At 39.0% G+C, this 15,685-nt stretch overlaps 1 protein-coding gene across 1 annotated transcript in view; it reads right to left on the reverse strand.

Moving 5' to 3' along the window:
- The window catches only part of LOC122771064 (ubiquitin carboxyl-terminal hydrolase 43-like), an 80,006-nt gene that overhangs the window by 34,864 nt on the left and 29,457 nt on the right, over positions 1 to 15,685 (reverse strand). The window contains exons 3-5 of the mRNA XM_044028364.1: positions 11,364 to 11,456; positions 7,675 to 7,810; positions 6,356 to 6,500 (exon numbers count right to left, since the gene is read on the reverse strand). Coding sequence (XP_043884299.1) covers positions 6,356 to 6,500; positions 7,675 to 7,810; positions 11,364 to 11,456 — 374 coding nt within the window. The remainder of the gene's footprint in view (positions 1 to 6,355; positions 6,501 to 7,674; positions 7,811 to 11,363; positions 11,457 to 15,685) is intronic.

A 15,685-nucleotide genomic window follows, 5' to 3' on the forward strand; every position in this document is an offset into this window, starting at 1 on the left:
TAAACGAAACAGATGGAGAAATTTGGGGATTTGGAGAAACTGTACGAGAGAGAAGAAACAGAAATCACTCGAGATTGGTGGTGATTAAGATGATCTTAAACAGATCAGCCCGGAGGAGCACAATATGTCTCTTCTGCTCTTCTCACCTTCCTCCATTCCGTCTCTCTGTATAATCCTTTACTCCTCTCTCTCCCCTGTTGCACTCGTGCCCCTCTCACACACACACTGTAATGCCTCAGTCCCAAGCTGCAGGAAATTAAAGCGGGAAACAGATACTAACAGTTGCCAGTATCAGATTCTGTGAGAAGGATAACTGACAGACTGTTGTGCCTGAAAGGGAGACTCTCACATCGAAACACAATAAGGACTAGAGGTGGGTCACAATATAGATTTGGTGATATGCTGTGGTCTTTCTGCGTGCAATACAATAATTCACGTCACTACTTCACGTCTCCTCACGGTAGCACTGCTCAAATGAATGAGGGGAACTTTGGTGGACGTTACCCGGCCAAAGAAGGTACCTGTGATTCCCGCCCCTAACTTCAACTGCAGTTAGATTTTACAGTTGCAAAATGTCATGTATCTGTCTGAAGAATGAAAAATGATGACAAGGAATGTTTCTTAAATCTAGCTGTTGTTGAAGCTATGATTGTAGCTTGACCTCATCATATCATTTTACTTCTATTCTTGTTCCAGTACACAAGCACTTTATTGATGAAGTGTGTCAGCCTCCTCTACACTAAGTGGCCACAGGCCTCCCTTCCTTTGTAAGGCATTGTAAGGCTGACCTATTACATCAGAGACCAAACGTTAGCCTGCAGCATTTTTCTTTTTGGCTTGTGTGAATCCACAAATGCACTATTCTAGCTGTTGTCATTCCTTTTGTTAACCAGCTTCATCTTTGATTCTATTCATTTCTATTCTCTAGTGCATGTATGGGACAGAGCATCAAGCCCAGCTTGGGTCTGATTTAACGTACACCAGAAGAAGTCATGACTGCCAATGGAATCATCTGAAATTTATATTTTGTTTGTAATTACAGTTGCACTAGCATGTTTACACGTATTTTAAAAGTCCAGTCGTGCTAAACACAATCATTTGATATTTCAGAATCTCATGTAAAGACCCTCTTTTAAGTCACAGTGTAAAAATGGAGTCTGCTTAGTGTAATTATCTATAGATGATGAGTTTCTGCACACAAACAATTAACTCTTAGTAGATGATCACATTTTGCTTCTGCACCACAGGCAAAGTCTTTAACATTGATGTCTTATTTTTCAAAACACTTCACTTCACTGTTCATTACTGATGTGTAAAAATAACACCACTTGCCTAACACACACACACACACACACACACACACTGACACACACACAAAAAGGACTTTGAGCACATACTGACGAGAAATGACACTTTTTCCCAAGTGGTCCAAGACGAGATGAGTGACCCTGTCAGTGCGATCCACACACACCTGACTAAAAATACCCAGGGGGCCATGGGCTTGGCCCTGGATGAATCAGAGGTTCTGAAAGAAAACTGAAAATGACACAGAACCTGCTTTTCTTTTTACCCTTTCATAAAAAAGAAAAGCACAATATAATGTAAACAACGGCCACAACACGATGCTGTCTCCTTGTGTTACGGGGAAACAACAGAGTAGCTGAGTTGCAATCGTTGAAATGGTATGTCTCAAATATTGGTTCAGTAAAATCCTATGCAAAAAGAATAACCACACCACAGTGCTTAGCTGCTATAACTGTGCTGTGTTATGATCAGTAAATTGGACTGCATTTGTTATATCAGAAGCTGGGATGTGAGGCTTTTTAAACTTTATCATCCTCTGTGGCCTGATTCCCCTAAACACAATTAAGTTGTTTTGTGGATTATACTGTTTGTGGGCAGAAGAAGATTTTAGGTTGGCATTATTAGCACAGACATTTATCAATTTTTGTCATTGTAAATGAAGCAGCAGAGCCGAGTCTTGCTGTTTACCAGATGACTTGAGAACGAACACCTTCCAGAGGCAGTCACGCTGATCAGAGCATCGACTGTCATTATTTCTACTGTCATTCTCTTCAGGTTATTTTAAAATTTTGAGTCAGAGGAGCAAGAAGAAGTCCCCAGGGAAATTTTCCTGGAATAATTTTGCTTCTTTGCAACCAGTTTGCTTTGGGCACCCGCGGCTGTCTGTAATGGAACTACACAGGATGCGTAGCTACTTAACTGTGTTCAACTTGCATTCGTGACGTCTTTGTCTCAGTGTCGGTACAATTTCAAGAGTACACGTGTGGCAGTGAGTGTACCCGTACTCATCAGCAGTTTTAAAGCTGTGGATGAAAGCTGCATACATTACAACGTTATCAAAAACAAAGTCATGCATTTTATTGCATAATTATAGCTCATCACACATTTACACATTTTAAACTAAAAGCAATGTCCTAATGCTTTTGGTTAAAAATTAGGAACATATTCAAATCCAGCAGAAGACTTTTGTAGCATGTCGGCTCCCACCTTTGTGCTTGTATTTTTTACTGTCCAATCTGTTCTGTGCTTGTTCACTAATATCCCTTGATGCCAAACCAATGTTTCCATGTTGTGACATAAAAAAAGGTTTAGTCCCTTGAATACAGTACTGTGCGTGTGTTCTTGTATTTGTAGCTTTCTGAGGACCAAGAGAAAATATCAACCATAGGGAGTGAGGACATTTTGGGAAAGTGAGGATGTTTGGCTGGTACTCACATCTTAGAGTTAGGCATTTACTTGTGATGGTTAAAGGAATACTTTACCAATTTGCATTTAGCTTTGTATTACTAGAATAGGGATAGTATTTTTGAAAGATTGTGCTTCCCAATCTCAGTTCCCCCAGAGTTGAGAAATACCTTCATTATTTTCTTTGTTACATACCCACCAGTGACACTTAGTCCTGTTACTGCGTAACTGTTAGCAAAGATGGTGGACACCGTTTACATTCTGGGAATGAGGTCCCGCCCCCCTACGAGTGGGTCTAAAAAGTGTGGAATTAGCGTTGCAGTTTCAAGCCTCAGACCAAGGCTTGGACCAAGTGTCACTGGTGGGCACGTAACAAAAAAAAAAAATGAAGATATCTCTCGACTCAGGGAAAACTGAGGATGGGAAGCATCATTTTTCAAAAATACTACCGCTATTCTAGGCTAAATGCAAATCGGTGAAGTATTAGGGATGGAATGCATTATGTCTATGAGCGTCTTCACTTTGAATGCTGCACAAACATGTGTATGTGTGCGTATAAAAGTGCTTTCGCATTCACATAGCAGTAATAGCTCCACTGTGGGGAGCTGACTGACTGAAGCGACTGCTCAGATAAACCCCTCAGAGGCATGAGAAATCACTGACCCTCCACTTGTGTGTATGTAGCCTTCAGTGAGTGGATGGAAATGACACAGTGGTTTCCTCTCAGCTCTGCAGTTCACTGTAACAGGATCTCAACACTCGTATAACCTGCTGCAGTTTGAGGAGTGACAGTATACAAGGGGACAGAAGTAAAAAAAAAAAGGTTTGAGTATAAATCTCCAAATGTAGACACTATTAGTGTGAGTCACTTCCCAATAGATTCTGTGAGAGGTTTGTTTTTTTACCATGTTTTCCACAAAATCCAACGCAGTGACGAACACACACTCACCCCGCGCTCTCTTTGACCCAGTCGGTCTCCGTCAAATCTTAATTGCCCCCTCGATTTCTCATGAAACGCATAACCCAGCCTGACGTTTACTTTTTCACTGCCAGAACACCAAATTGAACATCACACAGATTTAGCACGCTAAGCGTCCCTGAGCTCATACTCAATTCAAGGTCTTTTTTGTATCACTCTATTTATGTGCAAATTCCCTGAATTGCTGGAGCTGAAATAGGTTGCTCTTGTGGGGTTCTGGACGCAATTGATTTTTCAGTATTTTCAATCATGAGACCTTCTGCTGCATTTCAAGTGAATGCAAAACCTCATTATTGTACCTGAAAGTGGAGCTGTTTCAATATCCCAGAGAACGTTTCCTAATAAAGCTGGAGAATTTCAGATCCCATGTTAAAATACATAGGAAAACAGAGGAATTCTCTGTATGAAATACAATTACTTGAGGTTTATATTCTCTAGTTGCCTTTTGCCATAAATTGATGTCTACTTATCATGCGTGGGTCCATATCAATGATCACTTTTATCTCTTCCTCTCCCTTCACCTCTTTTCCATCCTCATGACCTTTTTCTTCACACAGTCAAGTAATGTGGAGGAGGAGACAGACACAGGAATTTCCAACACAACATAATTCTCGTCCCGGTAATTTGGCTTATTCCTAACTGTTGTCCCTTTTCGTTAAAATAGGGATGGGCCTATAATCAAACTCACTACATGGGATATTTGTAAAAGAAAAACATGAATCCAAAACCCCTAACATATCACATAAATGGATCATTAAGCACAGGCTATCAGGAGATTATTTTGAGATAAAAGAAGAAAAGCAAAACAGCCAATTCAACTGATATAACTATTAGTAGATATTCAAGGCTGTGCGAGCGGTATCAGACACAAACAAGTGGTATCAATCAATTAATGCTCAAACCTCTATGAGCACACATGTATTCACTCTCTTCTTCATCAATAAACTTGTTCAAACAAAGGTAACAAATAAAAAAATGAAATGATTCCATGAACATGCCAAACAAACACATCTCAGACCTGCCCAGGAAGCTGCATTTTTCATTACACTGTTAGTCCTGCAGGCTTTTCTGCACCACCATCAGTCAGCAGTTTTCACGTTTTCTCATAAACTGAAAAAACAAACTAAAAACCATAGTGGAGACTATAGAGACCTTAGCAACATAAGACCAATGTGTAGAACATAGTTATATAATACCTGAAGAAAAAGTGAGAAACTACTTTAAAAAACTAAGCCATTTTAGAACCAGGGTCATTTTGGGGAGTGATTGTGTTGCTGAAGGACGATGAGTGATTTATCGGTTTATCGCTTTTCATAATTGCTTAATCTGCTGATTATTTTCTTGATTAATCAGTTAGCTGTTTGGTCCATAAAATGGCAGAAAATCGATAAGTAATCGATTATTGGTCTCAGCCATAATGTTTCACATACAATAACCTTGGAGTAAAGTATAAAATTATTATACTGTACTGACATAGGTCTTAAATAAAAGATGTTCTTATACCCTCACTAAACACAATGATACCTCAGACCAATAAAGCTTCTTTTACTTCATGCAGTTTTAATCCATACACGCCAATGAGAGCTGAAGTTCTGAAAAACTACCAACAGCTGTGTGAACAATCCTATGACAAAAAAGCACAAGGTCTGGTTCTGCTTCAGACCATAAAAAATTAATTATAGCTCTTTGTAAAAACTTTATATTATAACGCAGTTTTCAAGCCGCTCTCCTCTTTACTGAAACTAAATTACACTGCAAATGCTACCATTCATCATCTTCTATCTCCGCATTGACACCTTATGATCTCAGCAGTAATAAGTGTGTAAATCCATGCGCTACACTTTATATCTCACGACATAAATCCCACTGAATGAAGTTATAATCTGGCCCTGCTGTGATGTTGTGAATTATTCCAAGGTAAGGGCCATTCATCATTTTCATCAGACTGCTTACAAGAATGGGAGCCACATTTGCCAGAGAGCACTTAAGTGTGATTCATTACATACACATTTCTGTCTCTGTCTCTCCGTCTGTGTGAGTGTTTGCTGTAAACCTGTTTGAGGACCCTGTATACAGTATATAACAGTAATGGATTTAATACCAACTTGATTTGCACATGTGTGTGTGTGTTCTCCAAATCATATGTTATAATTATAATTAGTACATGTAACTATTGTAACATGTAACATTTATCAATTGTTTCTGAGAATGAAATGTGTAAATCTACACCTATAACACTTAATAATATGTAATAAAACCGAGTAATTAATCGGTCAACAGCGTGTGAAGTATATTACTGATCTCATAAAGGAACCAATAAGCAACTATTGTATTGAAAAAAAAATCCCCCAACTTTCCTAATTGCCTACCAACGCAGGTCAAGTTACTGACCATAAACCCACAGTCGCATTTAATTCAATATGCGTTCTATCATGCATAAAAAAGCCTGAGTGGAGAAACACAAAGAACACTGCAGACGCCGCAAAGTGAAAAATCTGACAGTGAGAAACACTGTGGTCGATGAAATGTCAGTGCTCACTGAAAGTGAAAAACAATAATAAGTGCAAGTGCAAACAGGTGTGAAGACAAGCTAATGAAGATGCCACACAGAGGATGACTGTCTCAGAGTCAGCAGTGCTTTTGACGGGAGCCTCGTTCATCAGTTACCTGAGTGTGGAGCGGAGCCTCCGCGACTGGAGATGGGAGGAGCCTGAAAAGCGTAGACCACGTCGCTGTCAGCAACGACTGTCAGGTCGTCGTCATCAAAGAAGGATCGCTGGAAACCCGTGGAGTACAACTCTGACAGGATGACCTGGAGAAAAGGTCAATATAACAAATTTAAAACTGCATAAATGCATTATTTTTGGTGACGTTTGTAGTTGTTAAAATATATTATTTTGTCTGCGTTTGGTTTGTACAATATAAGACTAGTTTTATGCTGCATCCTTTATCTGAATTGGGCACTGTCAGGAAATACTACCAGACCTGACTGAGGGAGCGTTTGTGTGTATGTTTTAACGTTTTTTCCCTTCTGAATTCTTTGTTTTTTCATTCATACTCCAACCTGTTTGCAGCTGTCTTGCCTCTGTCTGTATTGACGTAAAACTAATCGCTTCCTTTGTGCAGTGCAGAAATGTGGCGTGGCCACACAAGATCCAAATACAGCTTGAGAGACACTGAAATGAGTCATGTGGAGCTGATAGGTTGAATCAACATTGTGTGAACCCATTTGACAATTAACAAACAGTGTTTATATTTAAAGAATACACTAGACCGAGAAATAAACCAGGTAAATACAGAGAGCGACTTGAAATGCATATATACAGTATATACATATATATCAACAGCTCAAAGAAATCAAAGAAAACCCTGAAGGTTGTTGCTTTGAATATAGAAATAACTCTTGCAGAAGCCGTGAAGTACTAAACTAGAAACCATAATATGGAAACTGAAACCCGGGTTAAATGTCTTTACCTTCAGAATGTCTAAAGCATCCTACAGATGATTTCAGCAAAGATCATGACAAATGACACTGGACAAAATGGATGTACTTGGGTACAACGTCCAGTATGATCAAAAGAAGAGGCAGGAGGAATTTTTTAAAAGGAAGCTAGAAAATTTAGTTTTATGCATACATGAGCATTTCTCAATGGTATTTAGCCACGCTCCCTTTATCAAAACTTAATTGTATGTTGTATTTTTATCAACAAGTCAGTAGACGTAGGGTAAAAAATCGGCACAATTGTGTTTTTACTGTTTTATTTGCATCTTTTGCTTTATATAAAACATCACTTTTTGACTTTAGACTTTTCCTACTTCATTCCACCCTGTGTTGTTTTATTGTTGTATTTGCATCTCTTTTCTGTTTAAAATGTTATTTTCCTTTTATTGTGAAGCACTTTGCACTATAATAAAAATAAAGAAAGTTTATGATTATTATAATACATTACAGATTCATATGTGTATGTATGTGTGTGTGTGTGTACCTGGTCTGGGGAGATGTTGCCCTCCTCTGCCACCATGGTTCTCAGGAGGGACAAGTTACCAAAAAGAGGTACGGCCAGTCCAACCCGCAGATATCTTTGACCTTTTGCACTGAACACCAGCGTGACACACAGCGGTCTGTAAGGTAAACAAAAGGAAGGGGAAGGACAGGGGAGTATGTGCATTTTTGTGTGTGTATATTTGTGTTATGGAGGGAGGGGCACAAGGACAGGGAGAAGACAGATAATATTTTAATACAATGTTAACATTACTGTAGAAGTTGAAGTGTTTGAATATTTCTACACTGTTGAAGTTAAAAGGAGTCAGTCAGTACATTTACATAACATTAGAAAATAATTACTGTGTTAGTACGACTTTTATTTCTGCTACTAAACAGCAAAACAAAATATTTGATGAAATGAGAGTTGAAATTCACTGTTGAGCTGTTTAAATCTCATGGGCATAAACTGTCTGATTTGTCTGTGCCTGATTTAATTATTTTGGGATGTTGTGTTTCATTTGTCTTGTGTATTTGAGTGTGTGTGCATGCGCGTGTCTTGTGTTTGACTGATAATGGTCCCACAGGAAGCTGCTGTGTGCTGGAACATGCCTGATTTACAGCAATGTGAATGCATCCTCTGAGGAATGGCAGGGATGGAAATTGGGAGAACAAGAAAAACAGGGGAGAGAAAATCCAATGAAAAAGAGGGTGGGATCTGTAACTGAGGATGGAGTTTGATAAGATTTGAGTGAACATGAAAGAAAGACAATACGGAGTACAGTAAAAGACAAGTGTAAGAAGAAAAAGATCAAGGTCACGCCTTCTCATTTGGAAAGAAGATGGCAGACACCTCTTCCTGTTTCCCATCATGCATTATTCAACTGAGTAACGTGTACATGTACTGAGCAGATAGTGGGGATCTGAGCAGCTTTTTTTTTTTTTTATTAATGCTCGAGACACCAAGATGTGAAATGAAACAAGATGAGAGTTGGCTTGTAGAAGACAGTATCCTTCATGGCGCTGCTTTAGAGCCTGTTCACATGGATTAAACTGAATTATTGGGGTTGACAAGATACATTTATTTATGTAAGATCACTATCAACAATGTTATTTCTCACCTTTCTTCCTATCACAAACCAACCTGTGGATGTACTCCATTTAAACACAATACTCCATCAAAGACACTGGATGGTCATGTTATCCATAACTATGAGTGTGTACAAAATAAAAGCCTATGGTTTTCATAGCCTTAGAAAAAGCCTTTTTATATGTATTTAGGGCAAGGGCCTTGTTTTGTAGAGGCCGTCCATGTCTCTACAGCATTCTAAATGACAAACCTTGTCAATGGAAGTTTTCTGTTTGTTACAATCTGCAGTCTCAGCCAATCAGCATCGGATGTCACTAATTCTTACACACTGGACCTTTAAAATACCACATTGACTGCTTACCTAGAAAATCTATGACCACCCAACTGACCTGGATAGCTTGTGGACAAAGCATGAATCTGTGTGATTAGGGTACAGCAAGTGTAAATATCATGTCACGACATCTTCAAGATTGATCCCTAAGTCCACCCACATCACATGCGGTCTAAGGCTTGGGTAGCTTGTTTGCCATGTTTTGTACTCATACAAGTTGGTTAGTGCTGTCACAGTGACATGGCTCCGGCGTGGTTCCAGTTCTGAAACCACATTTAGAACCAGTACATTCACACTGAAAAAACAACATTCTGGATTGATTGATTAACACAATGTTTTGCCATGGATGAACCCGTTGATGGATGGAACTTTATTTCCGGGAGGGGCGAATGCAGGTTGGTTTGCTGAGGGCACCGAGAACTAGAGCCTGAATGGAAGCCGTGCTGGTGCTTTCTGGTGTCAAAGCCCTGTGTGAAACCAACTGATTCACTTCACCTTAATGAATAAGCCACCCATGAGTACCATCTTGGCAAAGCTAAGAACTCTAAATATTTCAAAGTGTTCTACAGAGGACAATCTTGGCAATACTTACATGTACACAGTTAAATGATTACAATGAAACTACATCCTCTCCTTCTCACTCTCTCTCTCTATTATCTGCAGCACCCAGGCACTGATGCTAAACTGTGAGCCAGACCCTGCTGTGTCTCAGGGGGCCTCAGACTTATCAGGCATTCTGCTGGGATACTGCTGCTGCAGCAGGACAGTGCAATGAGGCCAGTGTGTGTGTGTGTATTTGTGTATCCATGTGCATGTGTGTTTGGTCATTCAGTATGTAGCCAGCAGTGAGTCCACCCTGAACCTGAATGAATTTGCCTTTATGCTGGGCTCAAGCAACTGCAGAGAGGGACAAACCACACACTGTCAGAGAACCAAGTCTGGGTTTAGCTCTGTGGAAGCCATGCAGAGAGGACGCACAGCAGAGACGTCTGTACGCTTGAAGATAGGAGGTTTCGTCCAGCACTGAATGTAGACAAATTAAATTTTGTTTTATGGCATGACGGGAGACACATGTATAAAGGAAATGGTTTAAACGTGGGACATAATCTGCAAAATGGTGGTTACCTAGTATGCCATGGTCACTATGACCCACAGTGAACTAATTTCAAAACGTCAACATGCACATGACCTCTATCAGTAGGGGGTAGAGGTATCTGTAGCATCCCTGGCTGAATAATAGTCTGGCTTTTTTACTGGTGGTTCAGAATGCTTTAATGAAAACTTAATTCACTCCAAACATGCCATTTTACTCACATGGACATAGGAGTTATCTCCCTTTAACTCCTCTTTAGCCCTTTTAACGCTATTTCGGACAACCTCTACTGGAGTACTAAATGCACAATATTTCTAACCAAACATATTGTTTATAGTTTACTAAACAACAACTTAATAGCTTCAATTTGTATGTTTCCTTGTAAAAGAGTTAACTGTGCAAATAACTCACATATAGGATGATGCTAATGATGTAATAAGGAAGTGATGCTACTAGCATAACATTCACACATTCACATGAAACTCTATAAAGGACTAACTGAGATTAAAAACAACTCAAAACACACATAATACAACAAAACATATACAGACCTTGTGCCCTTGTCAGCCAGGTGCGAAAACAAACCATGTTTGCGGACTTAATTGGCACTACGTTTCTCATTTTTCCTTCTACTTCCGGTATTTTAGCCTTTCAAAATAAAAGCACCGCCTTTGAACAGATGACCTACCACAATAAAAGTACGACCAAATTTAGGTAATTTATGGTGTTATTTTTCCACAACAAAAGGTCCTCATTACAGGTGTAAGTCATTTGTATGTCAAGTGAATGATGATGATGATGATGATGCTGACGTGTTAAGCCCTGTTGATACCTGTGATACCTTATGGTCAGCACGTGGCGCGTCAACATGTTATCGCATCGCGAAGTGGCATAAAAAAGAAAGTATCAGATAACGTCTGCCGATCACTGCTATGTATATGGTGATTCTCGTTAGAATAAATACAGTATTTGTCAAACACTGTAGAGGATGAATGAATAAATAAATGAATGAATTACAGTACAGTACAGTATAATTTTCTCAACACATACACTCAATAAATGTACTATTTGACACAATGTTTTTTAAAACCCACACACCCATGCAAAAGTTAGTTCTTATTAGACATTATAAGAATTATAAATTCTAATAAATATGCTTATGATTTTGTTATACATCACCTGGTTTGTCGAAGTGGGATTGGCAGGGAGATACATAAAAACGGGTCGAAGGTGTTGCTTTGCTTAAGGCAATGAGGGCATGTCAGCGATGACCTGAGGAGACACAAAAACAAGAACATTTCAATCATCTTTTACAAGTATGAACTCGGCGCACCCAGAGTTTGATAGTCTTGAATGGAAACATTATTACATACAGTACATATGTTTACCTTACCTATGACACATCGGTCTCTACTATGATCCTGTTTAAACCAAATAAAATCTCCTCTTACATCAGGCTGATGGTCCAGTGACCTTCCTTTGAATGGCCATGAGATGAAAACCATTCATTGTATAAGAATTCACACAGTGAACAGATGGAAAATCAATGTCTGCAACCCAAATTGCCACATTCCCCCTCAGAACTGAAGAAGCCTCTTGGGTGAGAGGTGAAACATCTTCACATGAACTCAAACAAGTCCAGTTGCCTACAGCTCACTACTGAAGATGACTATGACCTTGAAGACGGAGAACCCTCACAGACATTCCCCCCTTAGCATTGAATATATTGTGGAATAGAAATGAATCGTCATTGATGGTTAAATGGTGGTGGTGAATACTAAGTACTGAAAGGGGACATCTGTACTCAATCTGCTGTGGAAGAAAGGGAAGCAACGCAACAGAGGTGGGATGCTGCTGAGAATATTTTGCACAAAATGAAAAGTGCATTAGGCAGATGAGATCCTGCATTAACCGAAAAAGCAGAAAGGAAAGGTAAAAGATGAAAGTGTCATATATTTAGAGACGGCGGGGAAAAGGAATAAAGGTGACCTTTGACGAGTGAAGTGAAGGGCAAAGGGTTTATGGTGGTTGTTGGAAAAGCAGGAGAAACAAAGGCACAGAGAAGAAAAGGACAACAAAGTGCATGCAGAGCTCAGAGGATTAAGAATGAACAGAAAGTTGGCAGCAGGACAGTCAAAGGAACAAAAACTAACATGACACAGACATGAGCTAACAGGATCACAGAACTGATCACAGAGGATGATTGTGTGTTTGTGGATTATAGTATCATATATACAGTTATCACTGTAATATACAGCATATCATGTGCATTAATTCATTCATTTATTGATGAATTCATAAATATCTAACTATATAAACTATACTTGCTGTTGAGAGCGAAATGCTCTTCCTAAAATAGTTACTTCTGAACTTGTGGTTCATTCAGTGTCAAATAAAATAAGAATATCCAGGTCTCCGATATTCCTCAGAAAGTCCTCGGCATATCTTCATTGCAAAGAGGATTGTGTGACTGAAACAAGCAGTGGAATTAGAGCAGGGATGGATGAGCGAATACAAAAAAAAGTCTTCTCCGACTACAAATCCACAGTCAGGCTCCAGTCAAGCATGAACACTTTCTTTCTTTTACCTTAAGAAACCATGACCCAAATCAAGCCTCAAAGCATATGTTGCTCTCTCCTAACCCCAACAGTAATACTTTCTTTGTGGGGAATTATGTGTGGGGAAAAGAGCAGATCGGTTTGTTGGAATGTCACACAACCCTCACAGTGTGAGAGTGTAATACCATATCTTTCATTTGCGCGATCCTTGAAAAGCTCATGCTGTATACCGTCGATACTGCATATTCTATTTATTATCTTAACAGTAAGATCTAGATAAGATAATATCTTAATTATACATTCATAGATGTTTAAAATGCATGTTGCATTTGATTGTTCATTGTCATCTCCAGTTTTCTACAGTTGGAAGCTGTGAACTTAAAATACATGACCTTTTTTATCCTTTCTAGGTTCAAAGTGTGCAAATGCTGATGTGGACGTGTTAACCCTTGGTTACTTAGTGTAGATTTATAAATGTAGTTTAAAACAAAAAACGCGATGTTTTGCAAACAGATGTCACCTGCATCCAGGCTCCTATTGGAAAACACCAGCTGTCAAACACTGGTGTCCACTCATATGTGTTTTATTGTCTATTTTCCTCTAAATGTGGAACAAAATCTACTAAAATTGTGTTTTACTGAAAAACACCCGAAACGATCACTTGAGACTGAAATGTTTACTGATGTAAACAATCAAGTGAGAAGTCGGATCATTTTCCTACAGACTTTTTATGTAAGGTTTATTGGACATATTGTAAAGTAGTAGCTTGCGTTTGGCAGAATCGATCAATCTTACTGTGCCTTTTTGCTGCACAAAGACAAAAATATTACAACAATTCTGCACAATTTTCTTTTCCGGTGAGTGTGTGCAGATGCATACTGTGCAAGTTGCATGAAGCAGACTCAACAAATGTACTAATACGCTGGAAAATATTACAATACTTTTCATATTCCACATTTCCTCGCTGACATTATTCAACCTGGTGTGCCGTGACAGACATCTACAGGCTCACTAATGATGCCAGTTTTGTTCTCTGTAAGGCAGACTGACAGGCTGTGCACGCACACACCGCTCTAAAGCTCGGGATGAGGCTGACAGTGTTTCCGTGTAGTCTCACCGCTGTGTGTGTGTGTGTGTGTGTGTGTGTGCACGCACGTGTAACTTATGAACAATATTCAGCTGTCAAACCAAACGACCATCACTCTTTCACTTCGACCAGACACCTGGAGCAACAGCGAGCTCAGTGCAGAAGAAGACACGTGAATGCAAGAAGGAGATGAAATGAAGAGGGCATCAACAGTCTCTGACAACACATGCACCACAAAACACACAAACCAAATACAGAAACATGCAGTAAAGAACTGAGACACTGAGTGGTGTAGATGATGTAATACATGCTGTACAGGGACAATAATAAAAAGTGATGGAATTTATTATGTAATGTGTCAGGAATGAGCTGAGCCTGTTCAAAAGGTTTGATATAAATAGAATTTAAGAAGAAATCTGCTTCACTATTACATACAGTAGGTATTGTTATTTCCTCGTCAATGATAGTAGATTTATGTTTTTGAAACCAATTCCTCTTCTTCTTGGGGCTTCTCCCTTTAGAGGTGGGCCACAGCAGATCATCTACCTCTATCTTGTCCCGTCCTCTTCTATTACACTGACTGTCCTCATGTCCCCCTTCACAACATCCATGGACCTTCTCTGTGGTCTTCCTCTTTTCCTCTTGCCTGTCACCTCCATCTTCAACAACCTTTATCCAATATAATCCCTATCCCACCTCTGCACGTGACCAAAAAGTCTCAACCTCACTTTCTTTCCAAACCGTTAAACCTGAGCTGCCCCTCGAATAACGAATCTCAATCGCTGCTCAAACAGACTGACGCTAATTAATCATTTCAAAATGAGCTGGTGAGCCTGACAGGTGTATGATTCACAGTTCACTCGGTTCAAAAACAAAACCGATGCAGCTTTCTAATTTGCACAGTTTGTGAAACAAACACAACTAATTAAGATTCAGTTGCACCTCTTGATTATTTGATTGACGGCTAAAATCAACACGGCTTACACCCAGTGTTCGGCAACAACTGTAATAAAACAGGTTGACTGCTTTGAGTCTGCACTTGTAAGAAACAGCCTGTGCACTCAGAACCTCATTTAAAGTGTAGGTGCAGTGGGTAGGCTACAGGCTAACTTTAAAACAAAAAAAAATAAGAAAAAAGGAGACAGAGGAAATTGAGGTTATGAGTTTCTTTTGAGTTGGCCTATAGCAAATAAGCTTCATAAGGTACAGTCAGTTTCAACTGTACCAACAATCCCTTCAAATGTGTCTGCAAATCAAGGGTAAACAATACAGTTCAATGACAACCACAATCAGTTTCTGCTGCTGCTGCCAAACAAGGTTAATGAACTGATTTTAGTTTTTTTTTTTTTATTTGATTATAACATCACGGCTCACACTTAATCACTGATCTGCCGTGTCTTCTGTATCTCTGATAACATTTGATCTGTATAGTGCATTTAACAAGTGCTCAAAGACATTTGACACAAATACAAAACAATCAAACACACAAGGTCCCCATTCAATTCAATTTTTGCTTTGATTTGATTCATTTAGAGATATTTCAGTTTCCATACCAATTTGGCCAGGTAATTTATATATATATATACATATATATATACATATATATAGCTCAATGATTATATTATATAATATATACATATTTTGATGGTACTTCACATGATAAAAGCGTCATCATGTTTGAATTCTGTTAATAGCAATATATTATATTGCAAATATAACAACCATGTTTTTATAGACCAGCCAAAAATAGCTGGGCTAAAAAAAATGTATGCATTAATAGTAAAATAAGACCATTAGAACCTGGAGCACCTGCATACATATTGTTGCTTAGGAGGCTAAATTGATTGTTTGTCTTC

The sequence above is a fragment of the Solea senegalensis genome, linkage group LG6, assembly GCF_019176455.1.
Source record: "Solea senegalensis isolate Sse05_10M linkage group LG6, IFAPA_SoseM_1, whole genome shotgun sequence".
Taxonomy (NCBI): domain Eukaryota; kingdom Metazoa; phylum Chordata; class Actinopteri; order Pleuronectiformes; family Soleidae; genus Solea; species Solea senegalensis.